We start from the raw sequence: 15,650 nt of genomic DNA, 5'->3' as shown, positions 1-15,650 counted from the left end.
TAAGTACATTTGGGATGTATCTGCGGTTTTTATTATATCTTTGTTTAAGTTTATAAGTTTATCATCAATGTTAAATAATAGGTTTTTTTAATCCATTTAATGCTTTTTTCAGTCTATTGCTTCTGGTAGGCTTTTAGTTTTATCATTTTTATTTTGAAAAAGCTGGTTCCAACACTTGCCAAAAATGTCAAAGAATTTGTCGATCTCCTCCCGGGATATTCCTATTCCCGCCGCAACAGTCAGATACGGAACTTTCAGGTCGGAGCGATGGGAGCCAAAATCTAAGCGAAATAAGAAAAATTATTTTCAGAAAACAAACCTTGAAAGTTAATATTACTTGCCTACAAACTCATGACCATCTATACTTTTGGCTTGCCCAGGAACTATCACTCTTGCTCCGGAAACACCTCGCATGTGTAGCATGGAGCCAAGCTGGGTGATGCCTTCTTTCTGATCCCCAGCAATTGTAGCCAATGTTATGGCCAAAGATATAGAGTTAAACCTGCTGTCTAGCACAATCTCTCCCCGAAGCTCTGCAAATTTCTTAAGTTTTTCTCTAAGGTAAAGGAAGTTCTCGCTCCGCTGCTCAATAAGCGATTGAAAGCCGTTGCGCCCAAGTGAGAGTAGCGTCATTAAGACGTCCAGCGACTGGGAACCACTAGCTCTCCCCGCATAAGTACTGGCCACATGCTGGAGCAGATTCTCATTGAAACTGGCCACAATGGCACTACCCACTGGCACCAACAAATTTTTGTCGCTGCTCTGGACAAAGTAATCAATGCGTCCGACTCGATTGGCCAACTCCAACTTATGAATGATGTCTTTTGCCTGCAACCCATAGGCATTATTGACCATATGGGGAATCTGCCATTGCTTTGACAGCTTGGATACCTCTGCAATGTCATCGCTGTTTCGAGGAGCAAAACAACTGGTTGTGGTGTACAGGCAGAGGATGCTTTCCACTCCTAATGAAATGATCTTTTCTCTGAATAAATCTACGTTCGTGTCCAGGGACTCTCCTTGAATCAGGCAGGGAATGATTACCGGCTCCAAGCCCGCTGCTGTGATGGCCTTGAAGCAAGACTTTTGATCGATGCGGGACCACAGCACATACTTCGCCGCGGGTCTCTGCTTGCGAAGACTCTGCAGGCACAGCGTCAATGTCATGCCGGTACACATCGGCACCAAAAAGCAGCCGGCACAGCTGGGCAGTCCGATTCCACGAAGAAGGTCCAAAATTATGGCATTTGTGAGACGAGCGAGCAGCGTGGAACCAGCTGCCTTGGGTTGTGCCTCTAGTAAGTCTCCAGAGCGGCCGATTCCATGACCGAAGTTATAGTGCCGGCGAGCCACGAGTTCTGTATAACAAATTCATTTCGGAGTATTTTATTTAAAACAGGACTAATATAACATGAATAATGAGTGCACTATATGCAATGTAATTATGTATTTATTCTATTATATTGCTATTCTTTAATGCTATTTCGAAATCGTAACACTGTTAGTTTGATAATATTTGGATCAGCTAAACTGACTAAATATATTTAATGCATGATTTTTTAAAGTTGTATTAAAGATGTAATGATGTTGGTAATGTATTTTTCCTAACGGAAATCATGCAACTTACTGCAGGCTATTCGGGCCTCCCGCTCTCCCAGTCCGATCTTGTGAGGGTAGTTATTGCTGTCCAAGGACGCCAGCAGATGCACCAGCTCCTCGATTTGTTCATCGGACCAACCATTTTCCGGAAGCTTTCGCTAGAAATGATCATTATACCTTGAGTTATTTCATTAAGTTACATTTAGGGTTTTCACCTTTTCGAGCAGCTCCTTGAAACTGCGCTGCTTGCTGCGTTGTGCAGCCAGTCCCAGTTGTAAATAGTTGTCCGGCACCAGTTTACCTGGTATATTTACATGATCAAAGTTCATTTTCCCGTTAGGTTGTATATTAACAGCAAAAATGAAGAATGTATATCGTCGAAATTAGATGCGCCAAAATAGTTTAATTTTCTTACTGAGCCAGTTAAACGGCGTTGCCACATAATAGATTATCTAGCTTTTTTTGCGGACAAAATATATATATAATAATATATGATATATATATATATAGATAATATAATATATAATATATATATATAATATCCGGTTAATATTAATATTAATATGTAATATCCGATATAGGACATAAATTTTTTTATAAGAGGTTACATTTTAATATCTTGTTACTTAAAAATTACAATGTGTAAACCATTGAATTTCCATTAAAAGTCCGGCAGCGCTGCACATTTTTGGGTCCCGGCAGTGTGGCCAGTCCACAGCGTCACCAGAAAGTTACCACATTCTGGCCACCTTATTGAGCACTGTACCATTTTGTACGGAACACGCCACGGTCATACCACAAGTCGTCGAGAAGAAATAGCCCAACAGCTACGCAAAAAGTTACTTCTATTCGCAGCAAAACAGATTTTTTTGTTTTAATCGTAAGTACCCAAGTGCACAAAACCTATAGAAAACTCGGCCCCAGTACAGAGGGGCAAATAGGGCAAGAAAATCCGCGGTTCTGGTAATTTCTATAGCAATGACAAATCCTTTGTCTGCGCTCTCGTTGGTAAAAGGGGTTATGTACGAAATACGTACATATTTAAGGCTAGATTAGTCATCGGGCAGCCATAAATTCAGGCAAATAAGCATTCAGTTGCTTGCGGGCCTTTGTGCAACTGTACCTTGCACATTATTTAATAAGCTCGACAGCAATATGAAAACTTTGAACCCCCACCTTTTTTTTTCTCGCCGTTTCCCCTGTTTTTCGTTTTCCTTCGCCTCTCTTCCTGCGTTCGTCATGTCAATGTATCGCTTCAAAATGGCGCTGAACCACATGTCTTCGTTATCGGCTCGTCCGCTTCGGCCGTTCGCTCGTGTGTCGCCTCATTCGCTCTCCGAATTTCATTTAACAAAGTGGTGCGCGCAGAGGGGCGCTGGACTTGAGGCAAACAATACATACTACATACCAAGTAACCGATTGTGATAGCTGTTAAAAATAGAATTCCGGACGTAGTCTGAATTCGACTCGAGCTAAATTGTTAACGTTGATATTAAAGGCAGAAAAGTAAATTCCGTTACAAAAAATTTATTTTCCATTTGCTCTCCCCTTTCCTTCGTTGTTGAGTGAGTGAGTGTGCGTGCGTGTCAGTTTTACAGTGCAAAAGCTCGCTAGTACGAAAAAAGAGGTAAGGAAAGAAAAGATCTGCCCTCTGTCTCTTTGTTTTTCGTCGACTCGAGTGCGAAGTATTAGCCAGCGCTTTGTGAGGTTAAATTAAAATACATATTCTCGCACGTTCGTCAGTTGTGAAAAAGCAACAGGCGCACACGCACACACACTCAACCGAATTCGATTGCTTGCAAGGACACGCGGAAGCGGCAAACACAAGGCTTATTATCGTTGGGTAGAAGTGTAAGTTCTCGTTCCTTTTACCAGTGTGTACTTGAAAACCTAGATAATTTAATATTTGCGATTTTACTGCTTTGGCAAATTTATCGCAGCCAACCAACCAACACAGTCATCGGCCGCGTTTGAATGTGTGCAACATGAACAATGACCTCGTTTCCCCACCGCGCGCTACCTGGCACAGTAACCACGTCAAAAATTTCACTTTATTCTGCTTTTCTTGGTCGGGCTGTTCTCGCCTCTCAATTAATTTCTTTTTTCGACTTCAACAAGCTATAAGTGCGTGTGTCTGTGTGAGAGAGAGGGAAAAAGAAATGTGAAGTGTGCCCGTTCTCTGCTCTTAAATGTGTGTGTCTTAACCACATGTACGCGCTGGCATTTTTAGGTTAAGGCTTCCATAGATTAAGTTTTCAATAGTTTCAACTTAAACGCCGGTGAAAGGTGAAGTAATCTGGTAGTTTGATTATAAGCCCAACGATTATACATATACAGAGAATGGTTTTCCACCGGCCACACCACAGCTACACTGAAATTCAGAGAAATCTGAAAATAAATCTAGTGGCCATGATAATTCAGTCTCGTCACAAATATAAACTTACAGGGCCAAATCGAAAACGCCTCCATCTCTAATCCACTTTAATCTTTGCAGCAATTTATTGTATGAGTCAAAAAACTGAAAGACCAGTGCTATCGGGTCAACGCATCAAGACCAGAAAAAGAGATGAAAGAGAAAAATATGACCCAACGGGATTCCGTGATGCGGTCATTGCTGGTCTCGAAAAAACTGAAGGCGACCTGGACCAAATCTCTAAATATTTAGACAGCGCGGGCAACAAGCTCGACTATCGTCGTTACGGTGAAGTTCTCTTTGATATATTGATTGCAGGAGGTCTACTAGGTAAGTCCCCAATGCCAGTAATGGGAATAGTCTTTTCACTGACTATTTGCCATTTTTGTTTCAATTGCAGTGCCTGGTGGTTCCATATCTCAGGATGGCGAAAAGCCGCGCACAAGCTACTGCATCTTCGATGCGCCCGAGAGCATGGAGAGCATGCGCAACCATGAGCAGGTTTGTAATCCTTTCATCAGTTTAGATTTCAATTATGATAATTACAAAACGAAAATTAGTTTGATTGCATCACAAATTAGGCTCTAGTTGTTTTCCAAGCAAAACATTTATTTAGTTCTTTATGCATATTATTAGAACCGATTATAAAGTTTCAAAATGTTATCGGTGTCCAAAATATGCAATATAAATCGGCACATTTACTTGTCTTTGGTTTGTTCTAATCACTAACGTTCTGGAGATTTCTTCTGTGTCGACAAATATTCTCTATTCAACATTATATAAGTGTATGCAAGTACTGCGAAGGTCACGCTATTGAATCAAAATGCATATTATTAGAACCGGTTATGCATCTCAACATCTCAATCGGTGTCAAAATATGCAAAATAAAAAGCTACATTTTACTTGTCTTTATTTTGTGAAATTAATACATAACCAATTTAAAGATTTCTAATGTTGCAACAACAATTACAAAAGCAGAAATTGAGAATGGAGTAAAAGTACACAGTCCGCTAACAGAGGCAAATACACTTTCTACTTTTTCTAGGTATTTGTCAAGCTTATCAGACGGTACAAGTACCTTGAGAAAATGTTCGAAGAGGAGATGGGAAAGGTTCTATTATTCGTAAAGGGCTTTACTCCAAGTGAACGCATCAAGCTTGCGCGTATGACAGCGCTCTGGTTAGGTAAGTGTTAAAGTTTTAGTAATAGTTTAGTTCTGCCCAATTCGGTCATTCAATTAGTTGTTCCGATGGACACTTGTTCAACTTGCTGCTGAGGGGCTAAAGTAAACTTTTACTTGGTATACTGACTCTTGGATGAATTACCCACATCCAATTGCCACGAACCCAAGGACAAGATTGCTAGCAGGCCGTCTAAACCTGTTTTGCGAAAACCTTTGACTATGCGCATTTAACACTATCTTTCTTATGCAGTTAACGGCTCTGTACCGCCAAATGTTTTACTGGTACTAAACAACGAGCATCTGATCAAGGATGGCATTGCACTGGAGTTTCTACTAGAGCTATTCCAGACGTTCAAGCAAGAGAAGGGCATTGCATATCTGATTCAGGCGCTTAAGAAGGGTGGACTGGAAAGCAAGTAAGTTTATAAGTCTGATTTGTTTGTTTTCAGCCCGGAATGTTCTCAGGAAGATGACTCAATCATTCAGTTGTACATCTTTAATTGATATTCCTAGAGTAAGAAAATCCGACGGATTTTTACCCAATTCGCAAATGAACTTTCGCTTCATTTGGGTGCTGATTAAATTTTCGTACACCTCAATACGTAATTTAATAATGTTGATTATCGAATGCGTTTACTGAAGATATTAATAATGGTTCCACGTTTTGCCGTTATTCCAGACTTATGGACTTTTTCCCACCAAACAAACGTACTGAGGAATATTTTAAACAAGTTTTTCTTGACAAAGAACTCAACGAGATCGTCAAGCTGCATAAGGCTCAGGCTAGCCAGGAGGCGAAGCGTGAGTTGCAGCAGGCGCTCATCGATGATATCAACGATGAGAAGCCATATAATGAGATAACCTCAGACATTAAGGAATTCTCGCAACGCACCAACATTCCCGATCATGAAATAATTGTTATTGTAAGTTAATCCGTAAATATAGCGACTGGATTTCCTTTCTCATGCTCGAGTATGATCTTTACCAGATTTGGTCCACCATCATGTCATTGGGCGAATGGAACAAGAAGGAGGAGCTGGTTACCGATCAGGCTGTTCGTCACCTAAAGAACTACTGCCCACTGTTGCAGTCTTTCGCTTCAACTGACCGATCGGAGTTGGCCCTTATCCTGAAGGTGCAGGAATTCTGCTACGAGAACATGAACTTCATGAAGGCCTTCCAGAAGATCATTTTGTTGTTCTACAAGACCGAGGTCCTTTCCGAGGAGATCATATTGCGCTGGTACAAGGAGGGTCACTCAAACAAGGGAAAAATGCATTTCCTTGAACAAATGCGAAAGTTTGTGGAATGGCTTCAATCAGCCGAAGAAGGTTAGTACATAAAAAAAAATAATTATAACAGCGTGCAATTTTTGAGAATGGTCTTGACTTAAATAGCTTGATTCTGGTACGTAATTGCAAGAGAAATTTGGGTTTTTTGCTTGCCTCGTTGCTTTCGATTCACTGAACAACGTAGGCCAATGAAAACCTGAACAATATAGTATTAAAACGATGTTTCTTTTGAAATTTTAAACGTTGCACATTTGCAATTTTTGAGAATGGTCTTGTCCTGGATGAGATTTTCATTGTACAAAATTGCAAGAGCATATGAGTTTTTGCTTGCCTTGGTGCTTCACAAAGTCTGAGCACCAATGGCCAATGAAAACTTGGACACTAATATAAGTCTTCAACTAGCATGCTTCTTACCAAGCTTTTAAAGTGTTTCCAATATTGGGAACCAGTTTTAAAGGGTTTATGTACAGTATGCCAGAGCAAAAGAATGATTGGGTGTCCATATAACCCATTCTCGTGGTTAATTGTGGCCAATAATCGTTTGGACAGCTGCATTTGTCTCAGTCTGCATGCACACTCCGTTATAAGAGCTCCGAGTGTTTACTTCGTTCGATTGAGCTGAAAGGAGTTGTGCCAGAGCATTTGAATGGTTGGGTGTCCAGATAACTTTCCATAGTTAAATTTGGCCAATAATCATTTGGACAGCATAACTGAGCTCCATACTTTTTTAGTTTATGCGAATTGAACCCAATACTGACATTTTGTATTTTATTGCCTTACAGAATCCGAATCTGAGGACGAACAAAAGAATGGCGAGTAACTTTCTTGATGGCTAAATATAGAAGAACACAAACGAAGCCGCCCTTTACCATCCCCATCTGAAATTTCGAAACCAGAACCTACAACAGCCAGTCGAACTATATACAACAACTCACCCCTATGAATAACGTCATTTTGAAAACTCCACCTATATAACACTCAAAAAATTCCAACAATAAAGGAGAGAGTAAAACAAAACATGCTAAAAACTTAACGTTTGCAGTCCAGTCTAATATTGTTCATGAATCGTAACTTAGTTCCCATTTGAGGCAGTATACCCCGTGTTGAGAAGTTAGGAAATTCTGATCAAATGTGTTAATACGAGTACCAAACCAAATTGGAAATGTCGGCAATGCCGGAAGTAATAAAAAACCTCTTACCTCTAAAAGCGTTGAAAGCCAGTCGCTTTTGAGTGAAGATCCTTGGGAACTGTGTTGCACAAATAGGAAACCAAAATAGATGAAGAGATGTTTAATGCGGATAAGGGGATGTGTTCCGTTTGAATGCTTGCAATATTTATTAAACATGTGTCCCCACATATGTGTTTAACAAATAGTACTCCATCTCAAATGATTCGCCACTTCAACAAGGACATTAACAAACGATTTTTGAAGGTTCACTGTCGCCTTGCATGCTAGCAAGTTTCGTCGAACTAAATCTGTGGATTTATGGAGAAACATATGTATAAAACCATTCAATAAAACAACCCTAAGCATTTAATTTTAACGCAATAAAACATTGTATTTAAACCGGATTGGCATATTGGGGCCTTGGGTGTATCAACCGTTTTTAACATTTCACATTCACTTTACATTATTACCGACATATTGTCCAATTCTGTGTAAAGATTTGCCGAAATGTATGCAGCATTAGTTTGGTTCGGGGTATATAATTTTTGTAAATACAAGAGTAAGCTTGTAAGGGAATATTCTGTGGCGGTTTTCATTGAATTTCAGTCAAAGGCTTGACTGGGGGTGTTGCACAAAGGTCTACAGTGTAAGCTGAAGCCTTTTCTTACCCCGTGTCTACAATAGCTTGTAACTTCTAGAGAATATGTCGTTCTGTGTAACGGTAAATGGTATCAAATTATCAAAAAGGCCAATTTGTGCAGGAGTCCCCCAAGGCAGCGTCCTTGGCGTCCAAATGATGAACTGATGTCACCGCAGCTTTAGTTAGAAACCTCTCCCTGGCCATTGCCTTACAGGCTTCTTAAATGTCTTGGTGTCATCCTGGACAAAAAATTACACTTTGGCCGGCATGCTACATTGGTGAACACGTCGAAAGATATCTGGCAATACACAAGGTTGGTGACGTCACTCATAGGATCTCTCATTAGGAACCCTTTAGTAACGAACATCCTAATTTCTAATAGTATTTGTCAATAAAATTGAAATATGTAAAAGATGTTTCCTTGAAAATATGCAATTATCGTTAATGTTATGTCCACTACAACAGTATTCTAATCCCCCTTCTTTAAAATATATAATTGTTTGAGCCTTCTTAATCCTACAGTACACTCACTTATAAAATAAAAAATTTCATATACGACTTAATCCCCTGGTTTAAGTGTAACGAAAAGGTGATCAAGAATATACAAAGGCCCAACCGAAATATGCAACATTTTGAAAGCGTCTGATCAAAGGAAGCAACTTTTCAACCATCTTTTGAAATGGAAAATAACATCCCTATAAGAATTCTCATCTGCCCCACACTCCAAGACTAGGCCGCATATCTCACTACATGCAAGGAAACACCCCCAACACTCCCACTCTAAGCAACTAACTTATATACAACAACAGAAAAAAGAATTAAACTAAAAAATAATAATGTTTCAAAAGTGTGAGCGTGACAGTTTTGGGCGGGCTTGTGGGCGTTGAAAAATGAGTCAACAAACTTGCGCTGCGTCTTAGTCTCGGAGTCTGCATGCTAGATCTTAACTTTCTAGCTTTCTAGATTACATTGTCAGCTCTTCAAGGTCTTCATGCGCGATCCCCAATCCAACTGCCAGTCGGTCAAGGGCGGCACCATGCCGGCAACCCCAGCTAGCTTTTGCGATAATTTTTACTGCGGGTGTAGTGATCCTGAAGTGCTTAAGTAGTTTGAAGCCGTCGATTATATTTCTTAAATGGTTCACCCCAAATTTTGTTTTTTAGATCAACAAAGCAAAAGGAAGGTGTTATAGTTAAGTTTAGTTTTTGGAAATACTGTTTTATTCAACATAAATTGTGTTTAAAAGTAATTTTACTTGCATTTTGTATTTCATGTAATGTATATAGTACTCGATGTTATATAATAACGCATATGCTATTTGAATTTGATTGCTAAACTTGTAGCTATTCATCTTTGAACAATTTCGATTTACTTGGTAACGGTTAGAAAATGAGCTAGAAGAATACACTATGAACATTGGCAAACATGCAAATACAAGGTTCAAATCTGCTGTAGTTCCTGCGTGCTAGTCGTGTGTATCAACATGGTGTTGTTTTAAAGCCTGATATGAAGGTGCAGCGACGGGTGGAAACGGTAGCAGTTCGGCAGTCCCCTAAATTGTATATCTAATTTCCATTTTTTCATATTTTCTTTTAAGTAGTTATATAAGGGTGTGGAAGCTGCACTTAATCGTCAACAATTTAGCTACTTGGCCAGCTTGGCAATACTTAATCGTCGTATGTGTTATGGGGTGGGTTTATGTGTTGCGTGCTAAGCAGTGTGTATTCTTAACTTTCGATATCTCAACAACAGACATTGAAGATGTTCGGGACTTTTGTTGAGCCGGTGGCAGCTGCACATGCGTCCGTTGCCCACGAAGCAGCGAAATCGGTGGTTTAGGTCCATTTCGGTGTTTCGCTGGGCAACAATGCTGTGTGGTAACATGCGCAACCTGTCAGCGGCTCTTTAAAAATGGCGATCCACTGCTGTTGTTCCTCCTAAACGCTGCACTTGATAATTACAAACATAAGCGACATAGACATATAGAAATTTAACAAAGACTACAGAACATAATGTACAAAAAAGGAGGGAAAAACTGAAATAAAAATTCTTGGACAGGAATGTATGCAAAATTTTAAAATTTATAAGCACATGTCTGGACCTACTGCTCAGCAATATGTGCATATGTAAAAAAAAAACAACGAACAAACTTTAACAAACTCGTATTATGCATTCATATGCTTCTAGGATCGTGTCCTCTAAACTATATAGTAAGTATTGGCATACAGACATATATATCGGAGAATATATATGCGTGTTTAGTGTGGTTACTATTATAACTGTTGCGTACACAAGGACCGAAATATTCTTGAGTGTTTCAGTTTCACTATAAAAAGACACGGCAAAAGTATTTTGAAATCGAATATAATCCTAGCTGTTGCCTGACTGCCAAAGGATGAGTTTAGTTGGGTACAATATTTAGTGGGTGGAGCTTCTGTTGTAATAACTTGAACTGTTTCTTCTGGATAGGTGTTGATGCTGGTTCTCCTTCTGGTTAGTTATATTTTGTTTTGCACTTATAGAATTTAGTCGGTGAATTTGCGATTGACGTTTCGGCCGAAAAGGGCGTTACGAATCTCGGGCACCAGCTGCTGCGAAATGAGCTCTAATCTGGACTCCAGCGTATTGGGCACCTGAAGTGATTTATAAGATCATTTCGGATTTCTCTTTTCCCACCGAACGGGCAGTGCTTACCTTGATGCGTCCGTTGAGAGCCAGCAGCTCAACACCACCGCAGGTGTCAGCAGAGAGGAAGTCTTTCTCGTCGATAAACAAATCGACGTTCTGTTGGATCTGGGCCTTGTATTGCTCCACAGCGTTAGGCAGGACGTCACGTACCAGAGGCACGTCCACCTCGCGGCAGCGCAGGATCACCTTTGGCTCCATGATCTGAAACAGGCCCTGAACGATGAGCTTGGTCAGCACAGTCTGGTACTCGGACTGATTCTTGGTGACTTCGCCGAGACGCTTGCGGGCATCATCCAGCACGCTGCTCACATGGTCTTCGCGCACTTTTAGCACCTACAGAGGATTAAGAATGAAAACCCTTAGTTTTCATGTTCTTATGGCAATCAATTAGACAACACCCACCTTCAGACGAGCCTGGTTGAGCATGTTGGAAGACTGAATCTTTTTCTGCAGCTCCACTTGCTTCTCCTTCTTTTCGTAGTACTCCATGATCTTGAGACGTTGCTGCTGGACGAGACGTCCCTTCTCAATGTTGAACTCCTCCTCGGCCTTGGCGTCGATCTCCTCGGCTTTCTCATTGGCCTCCTGCTCAATGAACGCCATCATGTGTTTGATCTGAAACAGTCCTCCTGTTTAGTAGTTGCCTGTGTGTCACATGATAACTGCATTTAGTGGACAAGAGAGATGTCCAAGACCCTAGCCTCTATTTATTTTCGTTTAAGTTTTGATAACGTAAGGGGTCCGCTGGTCGTGTGACAGAGAGTGCGAGTGTGGGGTGCAGGGCTAGTCGTCTCGCTCCAACACATTGCCCCATTGCGGGGGCCGTGTCACATGACCAGCACGAATTTGTACTTACTTTTAACGCAAAGTATATTGGACAAATACATTTATGTCTTTATTAACCAACAAATCTGCTAAAACTCCGGCATTAACTAAATGAACTGGCGCAGTTGGAAGGGTGTAAGTGTAACTGGACTGGCGGTGAAAAGTTCACATGACCTGGGAGATCCCATGACTTCGCCATCTTTATTGCAAAAGCAAACTTTGAAGAAAACTCTAATTTTGCTTGTTTTTCTAGGACATTGATGACCTTTTCGTTCCCAATTTCAATTACCTGCTTTTGTACATCAGCATCGCTCAGTGCCATTTTGACTGTATTTTTCACTGCACAAACCGAAAAGAAATTCAAGTGTTTCGAAGAAGCCCACGTACAACAGTGCCTGAAATAATTGCAAATTGAATTAAACCAATAAATTCACATCGGAGCTGAGTTGGAAACCGAGGCCGAACACGAGGAGAGTGGAAAACGATAAGTTACTTTTGCCTTCTGCCCAACGTCTGAAAATTTTCACTGCAAATCGATCATATGATTTCACGAAAGTGTGACCCTGCGATTGGATGGGTTAAAATGTGTATTTATTGCAGCTGTCAGAGCACCGATGTAATTGTTATCGCACTTGTAACAGATGGGGTATTCACTTTAATCGACAAGACGGATACCAACTGAAAAAAAAGGTATTTTTAAAATATTTTATGTTCATATAGTTTTTATTATAAATAAGAAAAAAAACCTTTAAAATCTATAAATATAATAATACAATATATTATAAATAATAATATAGTAAATATATTAAAATATCTTTTTGAAGCAATAAACAAATGTATTTTCATTATGTTAGCCAAGAAAAGCATTTGCATTCAAGATTGTGTTTTTAATCGATAGTGTGATTGGAGTATTACAACCTGTGATGTGACAATTTTTGCCATCCCTGTTTTGTGGTGAGTGTATTTTAATATAGACACGCTGACAAAAAATTTAGTTTTCTTCGGGATTTCGCTGAGCCTTTGAGTCCTTTTCAACTATATATTTTTGCGCTTTTAATCCTCACATTTGAGAGCCATGGAGACGCTCTTGGAGCAGCAGCGGCGCTTACACGAGGAACGCGAGCGTCTGGTTAAACTGATGGTGGACGAGCATGCAACCAAAAAGCCGGGTGAAAAGGAGCGCATCCATTCGGAGCACCGGCTTAAGTATCTCATGGAACTTCACCACAATGCCACGTCTCAGCTGCGCGATCTTTACGAGGACAAGGACAATGAGCGAAAGGCGGAGATCGCCGCTCTCTCGGGGCCCAACGAGTTCAACGAGTTTTACGCCCGCCTCAAGCAAATCAAGCAGTTCTACAAGTCCCATCCGGCGGAGGTCAGCGTACCGCTGTCCGTGGAGTTCGACGAGATGATTAGGGTGTACAACAATCCGGACGACATGAGTGCCCTGGTGGAGTTCACAGACGAGGAGGGCGGCGGTCGATATCTGGACCTCAACGAATGCTACGAGCTGTACCTTAACTTGCGGGCCGTGGAGAAGCTGGACTATATCACTTACCTTATGTCCTTTGACCACGTCTTCGATATTCCGCGAGAGCGCAAGAATCGCGAGTACCGCTTGTACATAGAGACCCTTAACGATTACCTGCACCACTTCATACTGCGAATCCAGCCACTGCTCGACTTGGAGGGGGAACTGCTGAAGGTGGAGCTCGACTTCCAGCGCCAGTGGCTGATGGGCACGTGTCCGGGTTTTTCAATTAAGGAAACTGAGTCGGCGCTAGCCAACACCGGCGCCCACCTCGATCTATCCGCCTTCTCCAGCTGGGAGGAGCTGGCATCCCTAGGATTGGATCGTCTAAAATCGGCTTTGGTGGCCCTAGGTCTTAAGTGCGGCGGCACGCTGGAAGAGCGAGCACAGCGTTTATTTTCTACGAAAGGTAAAAGCACTTTGGATCCCGCACTGATGGCCAAGAAGCCAAGTGCAAAGACTGCCAGTGCGCAGTCACGGGAGCATGAACGTCAAAAAGAGATTGCCCAGCTAGAGGCGCTGTTGTACAAATACGCGGAGCTGTTGTCTGAGCAAAGAGCGGCTACCAAGGAGAATGTGCAAAGAAAGCAGGCTCGGACCGGGGGCGAGCGAGATGATAGCGATGTGGAGGCCAGCGAGTCGGACAACGAAGATGATCTCGACGCGGACGACGTTCCGTACAATCCCAAAAACCTGCCGCTCGGATGGGACGGTAAACCTATCCCCTACTGGTTGTATAAACTGCACGGCCTAAATATCAGCTATAATTGCGAAATATGCGGAAACTTTACATACAAGGGGCCCAAGGCTTTCCAACGACACTTCGCCGAGTGGCGTCATGCGCATGGCATGCGATGCCTCGGCATTCCAAACACCGCCCACTTCGCCAATGTCACCCAGATCGAGGACGCCATCACGTTGTGGGAGAAACTCAAGTCCCAAAAGCAGAGCGAGCGCTGGATAGCCGATCAGGAGGAAGAGTTTGAGGACTCGCTGGGAAATGTTGTCAACCGAAAGACGTTCGAGGATCTGAAACGCCAGGGACTACTATAGAGAACATACTTATAGTCGCTTAAGTACTGGTCAATACTATTTGACGCTTCTTGTAATTCAAAACAGAATGACACAAAAATTGGTTTTAAGGAATCTAATGTTAAACTATAAAACCATTGGGCGTGCTTTTTATTCATTAAAAAACACCACCATGGATCATGCTACGATTAATTATTAGAATCATTTGTAGTTTAAAATAATACCAACGTCGTGTAGTTTTCGATTAAGGAATATAACATTAGTAAACAATAAGGGCCTCCATTTTCAGTCCCATATCCTTCACCTTAGCCAAAGGTAGAAGGGAAATGGTTCGCCGTGGCACCTGGGATTCTGTTTTTTGGGCCTGAAGCCAGGGAAACTCCTGGTACTGGCTCTCTTGGCTAAAGCGAATAAATGCCTCCTGGGTGGTGTGCAGATGAACCTTAAACTGGCAACTTCCGGCGGGGAGCTTAGGAACCTGATTCATGCGCTGAGAGATTTGGTAGATGGCAGACCGCATTTCTTGCTCAAAGTCCGTTAGCTGATCCTCAGCCGGTAGGCCACAGTCCTGGGCTTCTAGTTGAATTTTATAGCGCTCCAACTTCTCATTCTCCTTCTGATATACTATTATCTCTAGGCACTGCAGCTCACGGCGGCGGAGAAGTTCTTGAGCGGATTTTAGAACGCCGGCTAGGTAGTTATTAAACGGTGGATATATGGACACAAAGATGGGCGAATTATACATCCGCTTTATTTTAAAAATGTGCGAGGGGTATATACCCCGCACGTATAGAATGTGATTCACTAGCACCTCCATCGCCTCTACCATGATGTCGGACGCAATCTCCGCCTGCATTTCGCAAGCAGTTGATATTTTATTTGTTTTCAGTTATAAGCTACGTTGATTAGTGGTGGTACACTAAAAAAAACAATGAATCGATATATCAAAGGAATATCTTTAAACCAACAGAGCAAATCGTTTTAAATGGCTTTCATTTTCTTGTAAAGCATATTTGTCATTAAACCCGTTCAGAGCAGGCGATCTGCTGGCTCCTCAACTACTGAGTTATTCAACTGATTTTTAATTGAAAAACTTATATATGCTATTCTCTGATTATCCACGTTCACCTCTATTATCCAAAGAATTTACTTGTATTGTAAGCTTCGTATGTACGACATTAGCTGCGTCATTTAAATCTTTTAGCTTTTCATTTCTTACATTTCTGATTGCACTTTTTATACATTTATGCTAATCTAGAGTAAATTTAATATTTA

General features: G+C 41.4%; 5 protein-coding genes across 7 annotated transcripts; 2 read left to right on the top strand and 3 right to left on the bottom strand.

Annotated features, from left to right (window-relative positions):
* Window positions 1-4: 4 nt before the first annotated feature.
* On the bottom strand, window positions 5-2,043 carry LOC6537491 (O-phosphoseryl-tRNA(Sec) selenium transferase). Of its 2 annotated transcripts, XM_002098003.4 has the most exons (4): window positions 1,815-2,040; window positions 1,628-1,757; window positions 342-1,358; window positions 5-281 (listed from the first exon to the last, which is right to left on the bottom strand). In XM_002098003.4, exons 1-4 carry the CDS (start codon window positions 1,926-1,928, stop codon window positions 109-111), a joined length of 1,434 nt encoding a protein of 477 aa, XP_002098039.2. In that variant the 5' UTR covers window positions 1,929-2,040; the 3' UTR covers window positions 5-108. The 2 variants fall into 2 exon arrangements, with proteins under 2 accessions (XP_002098039.2, XP_039231699.1); XM_039375765.1 differs by lacking the exons at window positions 5-281; window positions 342-1,358 and adding an exon at window positions 1,376-1,401 and having other exon boundaries at window positions 1,815-2,043.
* Window positions 2,044-2,333: 290 nt separating this feature from the next.
* Window positions 2,334-7,504, top strand: LOC6537482 (protein krasavietz). 2 transcript variants are annotated; one of them, XM_015192886.3, is made up of 8 exons: window positions 2,334-2,479; window positions 4,094-4,342; window positions 4,413-4,513; window positions 5,058-5,196; window positions 5,446-5,611; window positions 5,875-6,118; window positions 6,184-6,526; window positions 7,270-7,504. In XM_015192886.3, exons 2-8 carry the CDS (start codon window positions 4,105-4,107, stop codon window positions 7,305-7,307), a joined length of 1,269 nt encoding a protein of 422 aa, XP_015048372.1. In that variant the 5' UTR covers window positions 2,334-2,479; window positions 4,094-4,104; the 3' UTR covers window positions 7,308-7,504. The 2 variants fall into 2 exon arrangements, with proteins under 2 accessions (XP_015048372.1, XP_002098038.1); XM_002098002.4 differs by lacking the exon at window positions 2,334-2,479 and adding an exon at window positions 3,312-3,450.
* A 1,989-nt stretch (window positions 7,505-9,493) lies between these two features.
* LOC6537481 (V-type proton ATPase subunit E) lies at window positions 9,494-12,449 on the bottom strand. The gene is made up of 5 exons (XM_002098001.4): window positions 12,303-12,449; window positions 12,099-12,204; window positions 11,387-11,599; window positions 10,991-11,317; window positions 9,494-10,929 (listed from the first exon to the last, which is right to left on the bottom strand). Exons 2-5 carry the CDS (start codon window positions 12,129-12,131, stop codon window positions 10,822-10,824), a joined length of 681 nt encoding a protein of 226 aa, XP_002098037.1. The 5' UTR covers window positions 12,132-12,204; window positions 12,303-12,449; the 3' UTR covers window positions 9,494-10,821.
* A 312-nt stretch (window positions 12,450-12,761) lies between these two features.
* LOC6537480 (splicing factor 3A subunit 3) lies at window positions 12,762-14,648 on the top strand. Its single transcript, XM_002098000.4, has one exon. It carries the CDS (start codon window positions 12,885-12,887, stop codon window positions 14,394-14,396), a length of 1,512 nt encoding a protein of 503 aa, XP_002098036.1. The 5' UTR covers window positions 12,762-12,884; the 3' UTR covers window positions 14,397-14,648.
* On the bottom strand, window positions 14,480-15,303 carry LOC6537479 (DNA polymerase zeta processivity subunit). Its single transcript, XM_002097999.3, has one exon. It carries the CDS (start codon window positions 15,229-15,231, stop codon window positions 14,635-14,637), a length of 597 nt encoding a protein of 198 aa, XP_002098035.1. The 5' UTR covers window positions 15,232-15,303; the 3' UTR covers window positions 14,480-14,634.
* Between the last annotated feature and the right edge of the window lie 347 nt (window positions 15,304-15,650).

Source organism: Drosophila yakuba, chromosome 3R (assembly GCF_016746365.2).
Source record: "Drosophila yakuba strain Tai18E2 chromosome 3R, Prin_Dyak_Tai18E2_2.1, whole genome shotgun sequence".
Taxonomy (NCBI): Eukaryota; Metazoa; Arthropoda; class Insecta; order Diptera; family Drosophilidae; genus Drosophila; species Drosophila yakuba.
Note: the sequence above shows the minus strand (reverse complement) of the source record. Positions and strands in the feature narration are given on the sequence as shown.

Excerpts from the sequence above, each read along its gene's own strand:
- LOC6537491 (XM_002098003.4), bottom strand. The coding sequence starts at position 1,928 with ATGAACTTTGATCATGTAAATATACCAGGTAAACTGGTGCCGGACAAC. Across the intron at positions 1,359-1,627 it reads GGAGGCCCGAATAGCCTGCA|AACTCGTGGCTCGCCGGCAC; the intron begins GTAAGTTGCATG and ends TTTGTTATACAG. Across the intron at positions 282-341 it reads AGATGGTCATGAGTTTGTAG|ATTTTGGCTCCCATCGCTCC; the intron begins GCAAGTAATATT and ends TATTTCGCTTAG.
- LOC6537482 (XM_015192886.3), top strand. The coding sequence starts at position 4,105 with ATGAGTCAAAAAACTGAAAGACCAGTGCTATCGGGTCAACGCATCAAG. Across the intron at positions 4,514-5,057 it reads GCATGCGCAACCATGAGCAG|GTATTTGTCAAGCTTATCAG; the intron begins GTTTGTAATCCT and ends TACTTTTTCTAG. Across the intron at positions 5,197-5,445 it reads TATGACAGCGCTCTGGTTAG|TTAACGGCTCTGTACCGCCA; the intron begins GTAAGTGTTAAA and ends TTTCTTATGCAG.
- LOC6537481 (XM_002098001.4), bottom strand. The coding sequence starts at position 12,131 with ATGGCACTGAGCGATGCTGATGTACAAAAGCAG. Across the intron at positions 11,318-11,386 it reads TCAACCAGGCTCGTCTGAAG|GTGCTAAAAGTGCGCGAAGA; the intron begins GTGGGTGTTGTC and ends AATCCTCTGTAG. Across the intron at positions 10,930-10,990 it reads CTCTCAACGGACGCATCAAG|GTGCCCAATACGCTGGAGTC; the intron begins GTAAGCACTGCC and ends AAATCACTTCAG.
- LOC6537480 (XM_002098000.4), top strand. The coding sequence starts at position 12,885 with ATGGAGACGCTCTTGGAGCAGCAGCGGCGCTTACACGAGGAACGCGAG.
- LOC6537479 (XM_002097999.3), bottom strand. The coding sequence starts at position 15,231 with ATGCAGGCGGAGATTGCGTCCGACATCATGGTAGAGGCGATGGAGGTG.